Raw genomic sequence first — 21,256 nt, forward strand, 5'->3', positions numbered from 1 at the left:
TTTTGTAAACCATAATTACTTAGTGCTCTTCCATACCGAACTCGGTAATAGAACACAATTTTAATCTCGTTATTCTTCGAAACACGAAAGAGGATAACTTATTTCGATTTCTTCTGGACCCAAATTCTCTCTCGTGCCATCCTGTCACGTTGATTTTGTATTTTCGCTTAAGCGAAAATGCAAAATTTTGCTTGACTGAACCGTTCAGTTCGCGCCAAAATGCCCAACTATTCCATTATATTTAATTAGTTAAAAACAAAAATCCCAATTTAGCAACTCTTCAAATTTAGAAGCGTTTCACTATTTATCTTCGATGGCTTAGCAGATTAACAACTACTAGATAGAGAGATCTTACGGATTTCCGTATTAGCAGCACTCCAGAGAACATTGCAAAATGCAAGGCATTTCATGTTAGCAACGACTATAACTATAATTAGGATCGATTGTATATATACAAAATCCAAAAAAAATATTACTCCATCCCCTCCTGAAGCCGTCACTAGTTCATTTCTCTACAAATCACCCAAACAAAGGGCCTCCACACCTCAAACCTCACTATCCTCAATGTCCTGTAAAATACAGACACTGATTTACCTTGTATGCATGCACACGAGGAGATGCCAGAAATGGGGTATTCGAAAAGTGACGACAAAAAATGACTGAAGGGCATGGGAGGAAAAAATGAGATGTTACAATGTCAAAATTTGTACTCTTGGATATGTACACTCTGACTCTGAAATGAATCTGGAATATTAGCCATTGAGCTTTGCCAAAAATTGACTTAGATTGTACTCCTCTGTATATTGTGATTGATCCCATAGCTCCTCCAATCCCCCAAGTATTGCTTTCAACCCTTTCCCACTGCCGACCAATTTAGCATCTCCATCAGAGTTGTTCTCTGAACTCTTCACACCAGAAGCCCCCTATACAAATGATCATGCCCAAAACATTAGAAAAGAAACAAAAACCATGGTCATTAATATTCTCCAAAATCACAAAAAATCGAGTTTTTTATAAACTTGTATCTCCTGTGCATGTGGGTATCTAACTTGCATGTTAGAATGGGTCAAAAGACAGAAGCCTCAGAAGAATATGATGGCTTACAACTTCTAAAATCCTAGCCCAAGGCAGAAGCCCCATGCATAAAATAAAATGGCACACACTAATCCTCTAGCAACTTCAGTTGCCAGGGTAGACATACATATAGCATACAAAAACAAATTAATAATGTTCAATCTTCATTCATAAAATACCGCCCCGGTCATATTCAAATTATTATATTCTGCATTGAGAGCAACTATACAAGACATAAACACGTATTCGTACCTTCTTGGAGACTTCTGCTGAAGCAAATAAATCAAGCAACTGATCTGTATTCATTGTTTTCATACTAGCATTTTCCGCATTAATGACAGCATTAGCCACTGACAATTTGAACCTTTGTAGACTCATAACTTTCTCCTCCAATGTGCCACGCATTATTAGACGGTGGACATTAACTACTTTTTTCTGACCTAACCTGTGTGCTCTATCCATAGCCTGAAGGTTAAATAAATAATATAAGAAACGGTGTCATTAAAAAATGAGTATTAGACATTTCATGCACTTAAACACAATGTAAAAAAAATTACAATACAAGACATTAAGCATCCCAACAAAACCATAGATGAACAAGACCTGTAATTTATTAAAAATAATGAGGATATTTAAAAAAATAATGGTTTCCCATCTTTCCCTCTACTTTCCCGCTCATCAAACACTAGTGAAAATGTTGAAAAACGATAGACCTTCAATAATGGAAGGTTACATGAGAAGAAAGAAAGTGGGGACTAAATACGGAATCAAAAGAAAATGTAACAGAATAGGCTCTGATGCAATGCAACAGTTTAGTGGCTGTTAACACAACAGACTAGTATAGATTGAAAAGGGGAAAAAGGGAATTATGCGGGTTGTAAATTGTAGTCTAAAAGGAAAAGTGATGTGGGAGTTGACAGGCCACTCAGAGAGCCGGAAGCTGAGTTGTATTCGTTATTATTAGTTTCTGAGATTGATCTGGGTATCACACTGATCTTGGGTTGATCAACAGTGAGTAACTAAATCAATAATGATTCATGGTAATCTTTCATTTCTTTCCTTTCTCTTGGTGGTACCAGTTCTGTTAAAAAGCTATTCCTAATAGCTTCTCCAAGTCCAAACAAACCTGAAATTTGATTATTTCTGCTGGTTTTTATTTTTCAAAAGCTTATATATATATATACACATATATGGGAGAGAGCGAGAAGTGCTTTTTTCACAAAAGAATCTTAAACATACATCATCCAAAGCCATACTGGAAACAAACGACTACTACATATAACTAGAGTTTAATCTGAAAAACCTGATTACAGTCTGTTGGAAGAAAATTAATCCAACAGCTAGTTTTGAATTATAAGCACCCAAAATTAGAATGGTACTGAACTGGAAAAAAAAAAAAAAAAACCAAAGATTACAGTAAGTGAATTGTAATTACCTGATGATCTCGCATTGGATTCCAGTCATGCTCCACAAAAACAAGGGTGTCAGCAGATGTCAGGTTCAAACCAAGCCCACCCACTGCAGAAAGATAAAATTATATAATTTCAAAATAGTAAGCTACAACTACAAGAGAAATAAATGGGTAAATCAATTCAGACAAGGTGGTGAAATTTTTTTACCATGTGTTGTAAGCAGTAAGACATCAATGGTAGGGTCTGAATTGAAAGTTTTGACAATTTCAAAACGCTTTTCTGGCTCAACTGATCCATCCAACCGCAAATAAGTGACACTGTAACACATAAAAGGTAAAAACAAGATGAAAGTTCAGAATAAGCAAATCCATTTTGGAGAATAATAGTTCCATGCAAAAAAAAGTGGAAACTGTTTAAAAACAAAAAGGAGCTTTCAAGTTAAAGCTTTAAATGAACCAGCTTGGGAATCGAAACTGCAAAATTTATTAACTGGATGAACTGGATGACTAGTCCAGGAACTAACCTTTTCATGTGTGTCTGAAACAAATCTCTTTCAATTATATCAAGGAAAGCCTGAAAATAAGCAATTGTTAAAATAAAAAATCAGTAAACCATTTATTAATCTTCTGAAAGAAATTAGCCCCAAAGAAAAGGGTAATCATCACCTTATGTTGAGCAAATATCAAGACTCTATGCTGCCCAACGTTAACCGCACCCTCAGAACCTGAATTATCAATTCCAATTCCACACTCTTCAAGAATCTCATGAAGTGCAACTAGTTTTGGGGAGTGATGGAGTTTGCGAAGTTCAGAAATAACATCAGAGCCAGTAGGAAACAGTCCTGAGAGGATGATAGAGAGTGAATCTGGAATCTTTTCACCGGTGACAAGCAATGGATGACTACAGAGCTTTAGCAAGTATTGGATTGCCTGAAGCATGGAATAGATTTCTGAGCATAAAAGAATGATAGAACAAACAGTAATTAACTGATAACTAAAGAAATCACATTGCCTGGAAAACATGTGAAGATGCTTTAGTAGAACTGCTACTTCCTTCTGCTGCAGCTGACTCGTCTGTTGTTACAATGGATGACATTTCTTGTTTTACTTGGGAACCAGAAAACTGTTCATATAGTTTAAGCTGTACAGGGCTCAAATCACAGTATCTGTCTTGAATTATTTTCTCTGGCAGATCTGACAAGACTTCATCCTTTGTCCTGCGAAGGAGGAAAGGCATTGCCTAGAGGACAGAGGTATATCAAGTTAGGAAAACAAAAAGAAATCTTCTTGTCTTGTATTTTGCAGTACAATAATACAACAATAATAACCACCAAGTCTTATCTCACTTGATGATGTTGAATACATAGATCACACGACATTATTGAGATCAATCATAAACCAAAATTTCAGAAATCTTAATCAAAAAGTCTCTTTTAATAACTTCGTTTAAGATTCTTGAGTCTCCTTCGACCCTTCTGTATCAGACTTTGCTGTAATGAGAAAGAGAAAATCACCTGCTTGTGCAATGCCTCCATAGCAAGTGCTCCTGCTTCAGCATCCTTAGCAGAGCATTTTGGATCTCTTGCAGCCAAAAGCGGTTTTCCATATGTGGCTTGGAACTGTTAAAGCCACATTAAAGAATGCTCATTGTGACAACAATTTAAAAAGAACACTAAAAAAAACATTTATTGGTACTCAGCAAATAAGCATTACCATTAACACAAGTACTAGCTAGATGGCTAAGACATTTTTTAAAGAAACTCTCATGAAACATATAAGCACAAAATGTCAGGAGGGAAAATCAAATACTTGAATGAACATGGTTTTGCAGTATATTCTAAATATTTTTATGGTTAAATGGATTTTTTTGCAGGGAAAAGTTGTGCTACTGTGTGATAAACTGATAACTGAAACAAGAAAAGACAATCATTGTCACATACCAAATAAACCTAAGAGATTAAATTAAGTAGAGACCCAAGAACAGTTTTATATCTTCTGGACCTAGATGCAAGATCATTTTGGCAAGGCAAGCATAAAAGTCCTTTTTAAATTTGAGTTGAACCTAACTCAAACTCAAAAGCTAGTTCATAAGGTTAGGATTGTCTTAGCTTTTATAAGCTTTACTTTGACCATAAATACAGTCAATAACTCAATATGAAATCCCAAGTCCCAACACACACTCCATGCCTGGGACTGGACATCTGGTGCAAGGAGGATAATATCACATCCGGAACTAAATCAACCCAAACATTTGAGTGATTGAGTGAAGGCCCAGGTTTAGATTTATATTTCTAACAGCCCAAAAGCAAATTAAGACACTATTACATTAAATCTAATCATGGCCATACCATGAAAAAGCTCATAGGAAATTCAGGAATGGTAGTTGGTAATGCATTTCAGCAAGTAATTCCAGTAAATTAGCTTTGGTAGGTGAAACATTTGAAATTAGGAAAATGCAAGACGTACAAAATTAGTTTGCCAAAATTTTTCCACAATGGGTTGGCATTGTTATTGAATCAGATGAAGGAGTGATTCCCACCACTTTGACTAATTCAACCACCCTTGAATCTAATTATATTGTGGTTCAATTCTATCAACTTCTATCCAGCTGAGTAGCACTATCATCCAAATTAATTTATCATCATAATGAATGAAATAGACTCAGTAAAATCAAATTTTATAGAACTAAATTTTGTTTCATGCAATGTGAATTGACATTTTAAATCAACCATACTGCAATTAGGCTTCAGTTGAGGACTTATGATGGCACATTCACTCTATCAAATGGCAATAAATGGGGGTAAAAAGTAAAAACTTTGGAACCAAAATGTTGTCTCAATTGTCTCTAAAGAAACTCTCTCTCTTCCCCCCCCCCCCCCACCAACATACACACTCTCCCATGCCAAAAATAGTGATTTTGAGGATTTTAGCTGGAAAACATTTTTGAGAGTCCAAATTGAGCTACTCCAAACATGCAATAAATATGATCAAGGGGTACAATTCATTTGGTCAACTATTTCAAAAACTTATTGTATAAAATATAAACACAATTCTGTCCCAGCATTTTAAGACCCTAACATACCAAATGAATCATGTTTCCAAATTATAGCAAATACCAATCACAGGTTGCAGTTATATTTTTGTAACATCAGTTGTAATGATTAGCAGCAAAAGGATACCTGTCTCTCAGTTCCAAGAAATCCAGGCATCAGAAAATCAAAAAGTGACCACAAGTCCATAATGTTATTCTGCAAGAAAAAGTAGCATAGTTATCTGATTATTGAGGATAGGATTGTGACTTTAATGAGACATAAATTTTCATTACCAACCTGTATAGGTGTCCCACTCAATATCAAGCGGTGTTGGGCTTTCAACTGTTTTACAGCAAGTGTAACTTTAGACTTGGCATTCTTGATTATATGTCCTTCATCTAAAATGCAGTAATTCCACAGCAGTTGTCCCAAATAATCAATATCTTTACGGACAACATCATATGATGTTATGATGACATTATGCTTGCAGAAATGATCTCGAAGAAGCATTCTATCCTGAGCAGAACCAACATATTGAAGACTAGATATAACAGAAAGATCAATATATTTCTCTATCTCAAAGGCCCAGTGCCCAACTAATGTTGATGGACAAATAATTAAAGAAGGCAGAAGATCCTCATTCCCAATTGAAGTTCGATGCTCAGCTATATCAGATGCCACAATTGCTGATGCTTGAAGTGTCTTTCCAAGTCCCATGTCGTCACATAAAATTCCATGAAGCTTAAAACGTTTCAAAAAAGCTAACCAATTTATCCCTTCCTGCTGATACCTGGAAGCATAAGAATAAAATATATTAAAGGTTAAACTAATAGATCCAAAAATTAAGAATATAAACAAAGATAATGACATAACAAGTCATGAACCAAGTAACTAGAGGAACAAAGACATGAGAGTGGAGGAATGAATTGTCTTGGATGAGATTGAAGTAGGGACATATCATCTTCATTGTGAAGACTTAAAACAGTTTTTTTATTTTTTTTGTTCTATGGATACAACACAACACTGGGAACTGCTTAAAGATTTAAAGCTCAATTCCATCATCAAGCCATGCTATCCAAAATGGAATATTGAGCTCCACCACCACCACCCCCCCCCCCCCAAAAAAAAAAAATAATAATAATAATAAATAAAAATAAGTCCAATTTACCTCCTCAATGTTACTTTCAATTCAGTGCACAAATTGTAATCTTCAATATGAGAGTTGTCAAGTAGTTGCTCCAAAAACTGCAAATCTTCTGCATTTTTGGATATACCTTCCCCTAATCCAACTGGTTGAGGAAGGCCTCGGGCTAAAGGAAGTAAAGGTACAAGAGCAGCAAAACTATGGGTCACACTCTGTCTGACAGATTGATCACAATCACTCATGCACCTTAGAAGTGGAACCACCAATAGAGGAGCATAAGGGACCAACTCAACACCCAGCCCCTGAACAAGAAAACTAATCAACATGCCTGCCCCTTGCCGAGCATAAACTGATGATGCATCTTCCAACATAGGGATAGCGTTTTCAACCACAGCTCCCATAACTTTAACAGTCATTGACTGTGCCATGGAAGTGATGCAGCGTGAAGCAGCTAATCTAACTGCAACATGAGAATGCTGAATGCATTTGAAAATGCATGGAAGAAGTGTCAACAATTTTGGCTTCAACTCCTCATTTAACAGGGGAGCAATAGAGCGCACCACCTACAAGAAAACCATGATGCATATCATGCAGAATAATACAAGCAATCACTAAGAAGAGATGCAAATGAATATTGAAAAATTATAGAATTTATTTAAGCAAAGAAACCAATACAAAAATGTTATCAGACCAAAAATCTAAACAAAGCATATTCCCAAACTTGAAACTATTGAACTACAGTATAGTTTAAAACAATATATATACATACATACATGGTATACATACATACATACATACACACACACACACACACACACACACATATATATATATACTTTCTTTAATTTCAGAAATTTACAGATAGGGGAGACTTGTAAAAAGCCAGGAAAATTCGCTGGGGCTGTCTTATTTCCCGTTTTCTATCCTACATCATAAAAATATTAAAACAATATAAAAAATTTCATGAATGAATGCCTCATTGACAATTTCATCCCATCTTGTGATACTGCAGTTCAACTCCACACAAATTCATAGCTATTGATGAGAAAGTCTCATGTAAGCCAAGTTCACTGGTAGAAATCAATAACACCAACCTGGATATTGTTAATCAAAGTCTGAGGGTCACTAACAGATTCAATGGCCACAGCATCTTGCTTTTCATTACTGACAAGTAGAGATTCAGAGGAGCTTGGCTTAAGCACCTCAGTAAGGCAATCCCACAGTTTAGGAAGCTTATCAAATAATGAAGAACCAAACTTTTCACACAGAAGCCTCAGTGATAGCTCAGACCCACGTCTACTTAAAAATCCCTCCACCTTTGACCGATCTTCACCTGCCAGCACATGGACCTTTGACTTCTGTTTGCTCACGGGAGTTCTAAAAGACAGAAGACCTTGGTCATCAATATTCTCCATGGTGCAAATGGATTTGGCTTGAGGTGTCTCAGAGGGATCCATGCAAGTCAAACTACATATATTCTTAATTAATTTATCATTTGGGCTAGGTTTACGTGCAACACAATGATACATTAGCTCGGCAAGGGCCTCAGCTGATTTCATTTGTAGTATTTCCTCCTGAAGATAAGACATATTTTGTCCAATATCAATCTATTAAACATATACTAAGCACTACAAAAACAGTACGTTAAATTTGCACCTGCTCTCGTTTGATAGAAGCCATCAAAGGCAAAATGATTGGGTTAAGTCGTGTAGGAAATTCAGACATCCAGACAACTGCAGCTGCAACTGCAGATGTGACTGTAACATGCAAATTACTCTGCAAATCATCCCATGACATGAACCAAAAATAAACATGTCAAAAATCTATTGAGGATAATTTAAAACAAAAACAAAGCACAAACCATGTAATAACACTTCAAGAAAGTTTAAAAATAATAAATTTTTGAAGCATACCTGAACACACTTTAAATATCCAGAAGTTGTCAAGAGTCTCTGTTTAGTGGATTCAATATCATCCATAATATTCTTTCCCAAGGATTCATTAGCAGAACTATCATTACACAATGCTGGAATTTTGGATGTAAAACCAATGGCATCATCAACACTCAAGCTATCCAACTCAATTTGGATAGCAGTCAATAAGTCATTAAACATACCAGAAGACTTGACAGCATTTAGTAATTGACCGGTCTCACCACGCATCTTCGCATAGGTTCTTGAAAGCTCAGCATAAGGAAGAAGTGAATCTTTAGTTGGGATTGCAGGGTCAGAACATGCTAACAAGTCCAGTAACCACTCTTTGAGGGCACCAGGAATACCATCAAGTTTTTTGGATGAATTCCTGTTCTTAATCTCCTTGAACCAAGAAATAAGTACCATAGATCCAACCTGAGTAGAATAACAAATATTAGAGGCAGGAAAAGAAGGCTGAAGATTACCTAGACATTCATTGTGTATGAATTCATACCTGCCGTTGGACACCAGATAAAGAAGTCAGAGAGCTCCACAGTGGATCAATCACATATTTTAATGAACCCTCTGGCAACTTAGAGGCAAAAATTCCCAAAGCAGTTGCTGTAACTACTCGAGTATGAGTTACAGATGTGTCCACATCAGCACCAACAACTATCTTAACAGAATTCATAGGAACATCTCCATTTTTATCATGTGGAATAGTTACTTTTGTAGTATCAAGACTAAAATCCACACTACATTCATTTTCAATCTTTACAGCTCTCATTTTAGCAGCTGCTCTAACTTGACTTTTTCGTGGAAAAGAAACAGGCCAATACATCTTTGAGGCATCTAATGCTGAGCCAAATGGTGTAGATGCAAGTTCTATCCAAGAAGCCATGTATGACCTTGCAGCCATCTCCAAGTCCTCCACTGAACACTGCCATCAATTAGGCAGACAACTTTATGGATGAGAAAATACAAATATAAAATTAACCAAGACCAGAGTGGGAAAGAAAACACTTTTTAGGGCCTAGGGAAGAGTGGAGAAGATTCTTTAGTAAAATGAATCCCCATCCACATTTAAAAACAAGAATAACAATGGTCAGTTCGAGACAGAGAGCAGAATGAAGATAGAATTGAAACAAACGATCAAATTTGAACCCAAATAAAATAATTTTGATGCAAAAATTATACAAAATAAGCAATGGCCAAAGATATGAATTAGCAAGACCGAACATATAGAGTGGCTTGTCATCTAGTCCAAGAAGAGATCCTGTCAAGGAGCATTTCTACAAGTTTCATCAACTTGTAGGACAATCAGCACACATATTTACAGAGCCTCTTCTTAGAGGTTGTGAATTAGCTACAGTTCTAACAAACATGGTGCATATGATTTATATGCTCCAGCAAGAGAGAGACTGTTGTATTAGTAGCTACATAGTAGCTATCCCATTCATTAGTATCTATCAGTATTTGCTGTACACAGCAGTGTTTTTTTCTGAACAGTCGTGCAACACAGCACAGATGTATACATCTTCTCTTTGAAAAAAAATACGAGAGATAAATTAACACGTGCACATTGCTCAGTTTTCTCTACCGTTTTACATGTATCAACAGCATCCTCTCTCTATGTGTGGTTCAAAACATACACCAAACAGTTTGGAATTAAAATCAAAATAGAACCAATTTACATTATAAAAGTTGATTGCAAATTTACATTATAATCAATTTACATAGTATCCTTAAAAAGAACAAAGCTGGAGATGATAATAACACTTCTCATATTTTTTCTACTGAAATTTTTTTAGTTTGCATTCTTTTAGAATAGTTATGATATTTTTTACAATTATTTTCGTTGTTTATTTTATTATTAGTAGCTAAATTCTACACATCATTTGATTGGACTAGGATAATTGGCTAAATATTAGCAATAGCTGGAAACCCTGAGTCCAGATATAATAACACTAACTTGATACAGAATTAGAAACCAACAAAAATACCATTTGGTTTGCATAAATCCACCCACAAACTGATCCAACAACAGGTTTCTGATAACAATTACTGCTTTTAACATAAGAAATCTCAAATTTATATTGCTAGAATCTTTATAACTGTCAGAAATGTTGAATTTGAGTTTGCAATAATGTTCATGCATGTAATTTTAGATCATATTTAAACACCGTAATGGGTATGATACTATGATTTCTGTAGCTTTTAAAATTAATTTCTTTCAACAATCAACATATGAAGTCCTGACTAAATGTTTATCTCTGAACAAGGAGATACACACAAATAACATTTAGTCAAAAACATTTCTATGTCCCATCTTATCAGATGATATACCTGAACAAGGAGACTCCAAACTCTCTCAGAACATTGCAAGATATCGTCGTTTGTTTCCAATAGCAGATTCTGGAAGACAATTCTAAGGGTATCTCCAAATATAAAAGATGGCCAAAATGAAGTACTAGAGAACTCAGACATGCTTCTCTTATATCCAGCTTCAAGGAGCCTCTCCTGAAGACAGAAAATTTACAGTAAGCCATTAAGGCATGTATCACCTTTTGTGAAACAGAAACTGTATTATAAATATGTTACAGGAAGTGTTATATAAGATTCAATTTTTGCACCGAACATCAAGGAATAAAGATAAATACCAAAGTTCTTATTGCAGAATAACGGACAGATGTGATACTATGCCTCATAAAGGGCCACAAACGCGGTGCCAATGTTGAAAGCACATAGGGATTATCTTCTCCATCATCATCACCACAACCACGAACTCCATTTTCCGTTTCCTTGTCACCAAATTTTAATACTTTATACATTTTTGGGGCCATCTCTTCTTGAGAATAAATTTCTGCCAGAAGATTCATTACACTGCAAACAGATAACAATAATATTATTTAATACTAATATAACATCACAAAACTTTGGTTTGATGCCTTTGATCTCTACAATATACAAACTAACCCAAAACCTAGAATTAGCAGGAAGTAGTAATACTCTCTAAAACAATTATAACTGCATATGATGCAAGCACTGATATTCAGCTACTTCAAAGAATAGATAACAAAAGGATGACAAGATCAAATTACTATTATAATGCATCAGATTGCATCGTATATAATCAGCAAACAAAGATAAGTGATTAGTTTAAAGGATGTTACTCAAAAACAATCTAGCAAGAGCATGTAAGAACATAGGATTATAATAAAAAGTTTTATCATTTAAATTTTGCCAAAAATAAAAGGAGAGAAATTACAGAAATATTGAAACCCTAGTCAAATAGAAATGTTGGATAGGGGATTGATGAGGAAAAGACAGGGATATGGGCCTCCAAAAATGAACACAGCCTTGCCCAATTTTAGAGAGAACTGAGATCTAAATCATACAGCTGTGAAATATATTTCAATGGGTTAGATCAAGATGCAGACATGGATGAGTTGCATTGCAGCCTATTTAGGGGTAACTCCATCAGATCATACAGTTACCACAAGGACAAAAGTTATAAATGACAAGGGTACAACTTTATTACCCTGAAGTTTCTCAAAATTGTATCAACAATCCCTCTCTCTTCCCCTTATGTCACCCAGGGGACTCAAACCAGTAACCTTGATCCTATTATAGGAAATCAAGTGCTCATCACTAGGCTAAAGGCTACAACTGACTGGCAGCAAGGCTATAGCCTAAAACCTTTTTCCTTCCAGTTTCTTAAACAGCATCAAGTTTAAGGGATGCACCTATTACAAGTGACATGGGCCAGGATGTTGAGCCATTCAAATTTCAGTGGATATGCTAACTAAATAAAGCCAAGCATAACATAAGAAGCACAAGGCTTAGGGGGTATATGAGGAGGGTAAGATACTAAGATGAATGCAAACATTCCTGCAAAGAGGCTATTTGTGGGATTTGAACCAATGATTTCCATGTCACAAGGCAACAACTTTTGCCGTTTTGCCAGGGCACACCCTTGTACTATAATAACATAACAAAATTTAAAATCCTATTTTTTAGAATATGTGACACTTGAGGATAACAAATTGAGGGAAAAGGTACCAGTACACATCAACATTATATTTATATAATACATTAAATTATGACCAAAATGGTATCATTACAGACTGGCCAATTAATCAACATCATCAAATAAACAACCTAAGGTAACAACAAGCAAATTCACCAACATATAGACTCTATAATTGATGGAGCATGGAAGACATATCAGACAAACATATTATCATTGCTGTCTACATAAATGAGGACATAATAATGTAATGTAACAAAGGTTGTAAAGATAACTATCAAAATTTAGCCAGTAAAATACCTGCTAGTGGACGGGCTTAAATCATCCAAATCAAGCAATATATCCCATAAAAGCATCACAATTGAATGCAACGTTTGACCCTGTAATGCAACAATTGCAGCCGCAGCTGGTAACAATGCATCAGCAGCAACCGCCCGGACATCATCATCTGGGTCCTCCAACCCAGATTTACAAGCAGGAAGAACACGTCCAAGCAAATCAGAAAGCATCTCCTAGTATAAGTAAGAGATACATCAGAAGCCAGAATAATATAAAACATCTCTTGAATTTCATGTCATTAAAAAAGAAAGAAACAACACTTCCTATGTGGGTAGGTTTGATTGAGTTTTCATGTAATATCTAAAACAAACCAATCAATCTTTTTGTGATTCAATTTGGATCACTTTATTTGGTTTATATGACTTATATATATATATATATAATTATGAAGTTTAATTTAACTCTTAATTTAAATAAAGGAGCTAAATCCAGCCAAAATTGAAGTGAATTTGTTAAGAACAACAACAACTAAGTCTTATCCCACTAAGTGAGGTCAGTTTGAATTTGTTAAGAAAACAAACAAAAAAAAAAAGAGAAGAAATATTAATCAAAGGAGTGAACTTATGAAAACATGGTTGATTTGTTTGTAGAGAAGGGAAAAAAAGATACTCAATGAAAAGAAAAGTGAGAGGGTCTAAAGTAAATAAGTGTCTCATATATTTATGCAAAGTAATGATAATAATAAGGAAAAATTAACTTGTATATAATAGAAAAAGTAATATAAGTATACTAAATATGCAATTTGGTTCAGTTTTAATAATACATTTGTAATAAAATATACTAAATATGCTTGACACATGGCATATATGTAAATATTAGAGCATATATAACCGTTACTGCAGTTATAGGATATTATAAAACATATTTATCAAGGGTTAATATTTATATAAAACACAGTTACAGAAGTTCGGGGAGCCATTACCATAATTAAGAGATTTGATTTTTTCTTCATACTCTGACGTGATTATAAATGCACAAGTGTGGACACACAACATTCATGTAATTTTTTCTATATCCTACATACTCAATAGGGAAAGAACTAACCACTATCAAATGAAAAATGACTGTGATATAATCTTCTTAATTAGCTGCTACCAATGTTGTACTAATATAGGGATTTTTTTCTAGAGTTCAGGAGGTCATTGAAACATTGTACACTCTACAGAACTAACTACAAATGAATTGGGAAGGGGGTCTTTGCCCTACTGTGTTTATAATTTATGCTATTCATCCTTTTGAGACTTTATTTAATACATATTAAGAGCAGATATCACCACTCAAGTAAAAACCATTAAACTCAGTCCTTGCATAGACGTGGGAAACAATTAAACAGCTACATCACTGTTGGCAACACAATGACACCTAGTCAAAGTCATAGAACCAGATGTCCTTCAGGGATGTAACTTGCAAAACCCCACCAAAGAAATACTATACAGGCTAGTTACTTTCCTAATTCCAATTCAAACCCAACCACCCCCATTCCACACTGCCAGGTTGGTCCATATCCCATGCATTTCACTAAGGCAAAGATAACTCTTCTTTTAAAAGCAAAAAGGATTTATTCAACATTTTATTACATGCAACACTACCACATCAAAGAAGCTGGCTATTAGTCATTCAAATAACAACACATCATGCTACACACAAACAGAATAGAAAAGTATACAGAGTTGTTATATGGTAAGGGATTAGAGATCCAGAAACTGCTAACTCATAACCTCATCATGCATGACACGTCAAGATCTAGAAAAATATAATAGGATTATGGAAATTTCTCCATTCTAGTAATCAACAAACACATAATTGGTCTTTCAAACGATTTTATTTTCTCTTTATGATGAGAAACTAGCAATAATCGCAAAGAAAAAATTATTGAACTAGAATATTTGAAAGCCATTAATTATCACTTTGCTGTTTTTCAGTTAAGAAAAAAAATAGACTGACACCAATACGATGCAAATTAGATTTCAATGAGTGTCAAGGATGGAAACAAAAACTGAACGGCAACTAGGATCAGGCCTTGCACTACATCAAAAGCACAGGAAACATATTATAGACACACTCAAAAGAAAAGAGACAGAATTATCATGAAAATTTATTGCATACATAAAAATCTAAGTGTATATTGAAACCCATAAAAAGTTTTTGCAGACAATGACTCAATGCATATGACTACAGTGTATTGCACAGACAATGGCCAAAAAAAATATATGCATAACAAGAGAGCTAAGTAAGTGTCCCAACTGTGATACATATAGAGCAAAAAAACCTAGAAAAGAAGTGGTGGCAAATAGAAATTCACCTGCCGTACAGCAACCAAATATTTGATACCCAGAAGACTGCCATGACGAATCTCCCACTCTGGCCTACACTGAACAAAAGGCAACACCAGAAGCATAAAGATTAAAAACCAATCTGAGTCAGAGAACACATAAACCAAAACCAATAAAAGAAATTGTTCCATGGGAAAGAAAAGGACACAGAAAAAGTCAGAGAAGTTGAATGCATATTAAAGCTATGAAAATTATAAGTATTAAAAGGAAAAAAATTGTGCCATTAAGTGATGTTTACCTGCATTTTCAACAATATGTTCAATGTTTCATTTACTAGGGCTGGGTGCATATACTTAAATGCAGCACCTAATGCTTGTGCACAGGTTTCACGCACTGGAGCAACAACCTGATCAGATACATAATCTCCAAAGCTGAAATAAAATACAAAAAAAAATGATCAAAAACACATGCAGAAAAAGAGACAGCCCTGAGGTATAAAGTTGACAATAATAGCCAATAATAAGAAAAAACAGAAGCACAGCATTTTGTCAATCAGCCATGTAAACATAAGTTCACCAGAATCTAGATTATTCATTAAGAGACATGAACAAAAATTTCATACCGATCAAGTGACAACACACACAAAAAGCGTATCACACAGTCTTGAAGAAATTCACAGTTTCGAAGCCAGGAACTTCTAGCCACTTTAACCAAGTTCACCAGCTCACAATTCTGAGGAAGATTTCTGAGCACATTAAGATTTCCAGAGGGAATCTTATTGTCATCAGAATGACCCTTCTGCTCTGCAATATTAGCAGGCTCCTTGCATGCATCATGTAAACCATCAGAGAAAGATTCCAGATCGATGTCAACAGAATTACCATTAAATTGCCCACTTCCATAGTCCAAAGGTAAATTGCATCCGTGGGTTTCAGAATTAATGCTGATTTCATTGTCAAATTCATTGCCACATATCATTACACTATCCACAGAGGTGGATGATGTTACATCTTCATGTTTTGGCCTCTTCAAGTTTGGAACAACTTCATCCACTGAAACTTGCATATTTAAATCAATTTCCCTCTCTCTCTTCAAAGTATTTGATATACTTTTGTCTTCTAATTCAATAAACAGGGTCCCACCCAAGCGTGAGTCATGTTTAAATACTCCAGCAGAAGCACCTTGATGTGTTAAAATCTCTCTCAGTGCCATCACGCTACCATGTCGTACCTCCCAAACTAGCAACAGCATTTGATAAATAATCATTCAAAGAAAAATGAAAGTTAAAATTCACTAGTGTGTGTATGTTTGTGCGTGTGTCCCACAATCTTTTTTCAAATTATACAAAAATGTGCCAACAGGGAAAAATGTTTACCAGGATCAAACATATCAATAATAAGTTGCTCTACAAAAGTATGGAAAGGCCATTGTCCATCTCCATCAAGCTCAAAGCCATCTTCATCATGATTAACATCAACGAATGCCTATACAAAATCACACATTGAAATAATTCCAAATCATGCCTTGTGATTGCAAATAGAAAGTGAATCAATACAAAAAATAGAATATACAATAGTAACAACAAATAACAATGCTTAACAATTAACAAAATAACTGCTACCAGCAATGCCTATAGGAGAGTAATGGATTATAGTGCCAAGCCATGCCCTAAAGAGAGCCCAAAATTACCAATGAATTAACAAGCAAAACAAAACATCACCTTACTGCAATTTACTGAATCAGGACATGAACCTTTTGAAGCCAAATTTTGAGCAACTGATATCTCTGTACTTCCATCTTCACACCAGCTTTTGGTTTGGTCCTTTGAGTTTATTTTTGCTTTGCGCTTTAAAAGATTTAGTTCCCTAGCACTTGGCCACTTGGATTTGACACTAGGAACCATATTTGCAACCATTTTCTGGATGTTATGTACGGAACAAGATGTAAAAACTCTATGATCTATTCCATTGAGATGTGAGTCTGATTTGGGAGCCATAAGATCTTCATCTCTTATCACATCACTGATATCCATAAATTGTTCACAGACATCCAAACCTATACTAACAGAAAAGGATTTTTGGAATCAGAAACACAAAAACATAGGATGCCTTAACTTAGGATATGCTTTAAAAAGGAAGAAGAAAATGATTGTGTAATAATAAAAGACATTATGTATGCTTTTAAATCAAAAGAATTGTTTTTCTTTAAAAACAACTCAAACAAATAGACACTTAAGTGAAAAGAAAGTAAATTAATGCCTCATTTCAAGTGCTTTAGATTCTGTAAGTACCAAAGCATTAACCTACCCACTACAGCTGCTTCTCTTTTTACTTACCCCTCCCCCCCCACCCCATAAATTAATACAGTGCCATTTGACTTTCTAATAATGCAGCTTGCTTTCTTCCTACCACAACACCCTGTTAGGTGCTCACAAGTGTTCATTTACATCAACTAAATGAGATCATGAATCAGCCATACATGTTTACCAATCATTAACTTGGTTAAAGTCATCATTTCACTTGCACCTATTGACCAGGGAAATATTACATCTTGAGACATTCTTACTAACCTAAACGACGCCGAAGATTTTGCTTCTGACGAACCAAACGCTCCTTTGGGTTCTTTATATTATCATTTCCGATATCATATTCCTGAAATGGAAGAAGACATAAAATGTCTACAAAATAATTTGCACGTGCAATCAAAACAAGAAAACTCCAAAAGAAATCCATGGGTCTTTCATTGTGTGTGAGGTATGAACCACAAAATGCAGTTTATGGACATACAATTGCAATGGAAAAACAAGTTCAACTGACACATTCAGATATAATACCAATCTGGCATTGTCAATATGGACCCAACTCAGCTCTCATACCAATCAACACAAATTAGAAATTTCAGTGGTTTATGAAACGGGGGTAGGTTCTGTCCAAGCACCTAGGACTATAAAGAAATTATAAATTTACCAGAACCAGAAAAATCCTTGGAAAAACATATTTATTTGCTCTACACATTGGAACTTGATTGGGAATTAAACAATTAACTCTAAAAACTTCGTAGTTTGTAGTCACTAAATATTTGCGTTAAAATAGTAGTCTGGAACAGCTAATTCTATTATAATCGCATTAAAACAGTCACTAAAAAAGTGATGGAAACATTGGCGGTGGTGTTGGGGGGGGGGGGGGGGAGGAGCATGCAAGATTCTTTGGTGTTGTGCAGCGTATGTTGTCATTTGGTGCTCAACTATTTTCTGAAAAATCAATCTAGATCACAACCACCAAGACTATCTAGTAATCCCATTCCTTGTCTAGTGTCCTAACCCCTGAACAATTCATATTTCTTTGGTCGGTATTTTTTTTTTTTTACATCCAATTTTTCTATCCGTGATTTAGAATACAGATCTCATTCAACTTCTCTAAAACTTTATAATTTCTTAAGCGTCATGAATGTTTTGTCAAAAATTGTTCACTTCTCAAACAAAAAGTTCATCCCTCCCTTAAAACAAGGATGACTCTTTACCAATCAAGGACAATATGGTCTTTTCCTTTTTGTACAATTTAAACGTATCTGCAACAAGTGGTAATATATTTGAGTGTGTGTGAGTATATTGACCCAGAAAAACAAAATATAAGGTTTAGATTGTAACAACAAATTATATTACCTGTCCTCCTGAAGCTAATAAAGCTCCATATTCAAGCACCTTGTTCATATCAAAGCTGTCAAAGGACAAATTAAATATTTTTCAAAAGATATGTTCAATCAATGTAATAAAAAAAGGGAAAAATCATTCTCAAACAACTATAATTTTTCAGTTCATGATGAGCGCTGGATGGATTTCACTTTGGAGCAGTTTTTCATGATTCAGTATAAAGCTTTGGGTAAAACATGGGAGTAAGACTCCACGGCAGTGTTCAGAAGTTCTTTGATACATCAGATTGGAGTATAAAGCAATAACTTTTAAGGCTGTTGTTTTCCCTGGGCAGGCAGCTGATGCCTCCCAATTTTTTTATGCTCCTTGTTCTATTTTTACTATTTTCTATTTTGTAGGATTACTTCCCCTAGCTCTACCTTCTTTTTTTTATCCAATAGAAATGTCTATTTTATGAAACAAAAAAATGTCATCATTCATTGTACAACCTTCTAAATGAGCTTCCTGTAATTTTTGATAGTAAATAAGGTGATGCACACAGATCCTCAATGCTACAAGATATCCCATCCTTTAACATTTTTGAAACAACAGAAGCAATAAGTTCATTTAAACTTATGTGCTTAACATTCTCAGCAATAGACCCAATCGCATGAGCAGCTGCAACTCTTGTATCCCAATTTTTACTGCGCAAATATTGAGAAACCTAAACATCATATGAAAACAGGGTGTTAAAATCAATTTCACAAATAATTGACAAACATCATAAATATACGGGACAGGGAGGAAAGGAAAAACAAACATTGGTGTTAAATATTTATCTTGAATAAATATTTAAAACAACTTGTCCAAATTAAATAACATCAATTTCTTCGATACAACTCAACTCTAACAGGCAGTCACCTAGTGCTGAAATTTTTATTTTAAAAGTTATTAAAAAAAAGCAGCAGCAGCAAGCAACCATTAAGCTATTGAATCCTGTTAACTTAATCAAAGAGGCTAAATTACCATGTCAAGAAATTATTCCAAACGCTTGCAATATTAGGGGCAGGCCATGAAATGGTTTTATTATCTTAACATTTAACCATAAAATTGTCCACCAACCAAAAGTTTTGATTTCTTAATGAGAGAGAGATATAAAAGAGAATGAGTTCATTACTAATTTTGACTTTTACACCATGGTACTTAGCAAAATTGACATAAAATGAAGACAGTGCATAATGTGATGTAAAATGAACATATAACAACAAAAAAAGGGTGAATAGAACTATAGCAAAATAATACCTTCTTAAGAAGACTGGTCAAGTCTTGAGGGTGTGATTTTGCAATGTCCCCTATTTGACGAGCAGCTGTCAACCTTGTTGCTTGGGTTGAACCAGCTTAAAGGTTTTGGTTAAAGAAAAGTAAAAATAAATAAAAAAATAATAGATTAAGTAAAAGTAAAGAGAAGGAAAATATGGAGGATACTGTCCAGGAGAGTAAGCAAGCGCTGGAGCCTAGATGACTGCTGGGCCATAGCAAATCATTCCAAATGCTTTGCTGCTCCCTTTGCCTATAATCTACAGTACCAACCAGCAAATATGCTATCGAACAAAAACATTCATAGCTACTTTTTTGCAATAGTGCATCAATGTACCCTTATACCTTTCATAAATCTGCATCCACATCCACGTAAAAGTTACAATAAAATATAATGTTATCAAAGACAAATAAATTAGTACATTAACATTAACCCATACACTGCAATTACTCCAAGAGCTAGACATGCCTAAGACAATGGAAATGCCAATCATTTATTTGCTATTTTCCAAATAACTATAGACTTTAAATTGACATGACAGTAATACCTAATAGGAACATAAGAAATGACACGTTGAAATATGATGATTTACATAGCTCGTTCTTTTAGTGTGTATATACGCAGATTTAGCATGGAACTGCTGCTCATTTCCTCTCGGCATTTTGTATTGTAAGAAGTAACTTTTTACGGAACAATATATTAGAGGATATTGATGAACATTGAGTGTATCCAGTTTAGCGAGGTGTCTAAACATAAACTAGGGCAAAGAAAAATAGATACAGAATTCAACGTGATTCAACCTATAACAAACTATGGACCTACTTCCACAAGCAAAAGACGGACAGAATAACGCCCTTCAACCATGAAAATCGATTGGCTTTACATGTTATCGTTATGCAGTGATCTCGACGAAATGGACATTATATTCAATAGCAGCAAGTTCAACAATCCAGTGCGAGTAACAATAGATTGCCAACAGTTGCATAACTAGGAAAAGTCGTGACTATAAAGATTGAAAGAAAAAAATGAACGAAAGTAAACAAATCCTGAGTTTTGATTCGCTATAAAAGCCCCATTGTTTTACACGAAAATAA

The 21,256-nt window shown here is 34.8% G+C and overlaps 1 protein-coding gene across 1 annotated transcript; it reads right to left on the reverse strand.

Moving 5' to 3' along the window:
* Positions 1–391: 391 nt before the first annotated feature.
* LOC113864617 (TATA-binding protein-associated factor BTAF1) lies at positions 392–20,514 on the reverse strand. The gene is made up of 28 exons (XM_027498540.1): positions 20,330–20,514; positions 20,147–20,241; positions 19,354–19,568; positions 18,878–18,932; positions 17,786–17,867; positions 16,937–17,271; positions 16,592–16,700; positions 15,839–16,454; positions 15,515–15,647; positions 15,246–15,314; positions 12,905–13,116; positions 11,235–11,457; positions 10,921–11,094; positions 9,089–9,514; positions 8,575–9,009; positions 8,318–8,437; positions 7,756–8,235; positions 6,686–7,224; positions 5,815–6,307; positions 5,665–5,733; positions 4,000–4,104; positions 3,498–3,725; positions 3,152–3,415; positions 3,010–3,059; positions 2,694–2,803; positions 2,510–2,592; positions 1,327–1,539; positions 392–923 (listed from the first exon to the last, which is right to left on the reverse strand). Exons 1-28 carry the CDS (start codon positions 20,376–20,378, stop codon positions 753–755), a joined length of 6,153 nt encoding a protein of 2,050 aa, XP_027354341.1. The 5' UTR covers positions 20,379–20,514; the 3' UTR covers positions 392–752.
* Positions 20,515–21,256: the final 742 nt, after the last annotated feature.

Source organism: Abrus precatorius, unplaced genomic scaffold (assembly GCF_003935025.1).
Source record: "Abrus precatorius isolate BTA unplaced genomic scaffold, Abrus_2018 Scaffold4, whole genome shotgun sequence".
In the NCBI taxonomy this organism is placed as follows: Eukaryota; Viridiplantae; Streptophyta; class Magnoliopsida; order Fabales; family Fabaceae; genus Abrus; species Abrus precatorius.

Excerpts from the sequence above, each read along its gene's own strand:
- LOC113864617 (XM_027498540.1), bottom strand. The coding sequence starts at position 20,378 with ATGGCCCAGCAGTCATCTAGGCTCCAGCGCTTGCTTACTCTCCTGGAC. Across the intron at positions 11,458-12,904 it reads TTAAGCCCGTCCACTAGCAG|TGTAATGAATCTTCTGGCAG; the intron begins GTATTTTACTGG and ends ATCTGTTTGCAG. Across the intron at positions 4,105-5,664 it reads TTCTTGGAACTGAGAGACAG|TTCCAAGCCACATATGGAAA; the intron begins GTATCCTTTTGC and ends TGGCTTTAACAG.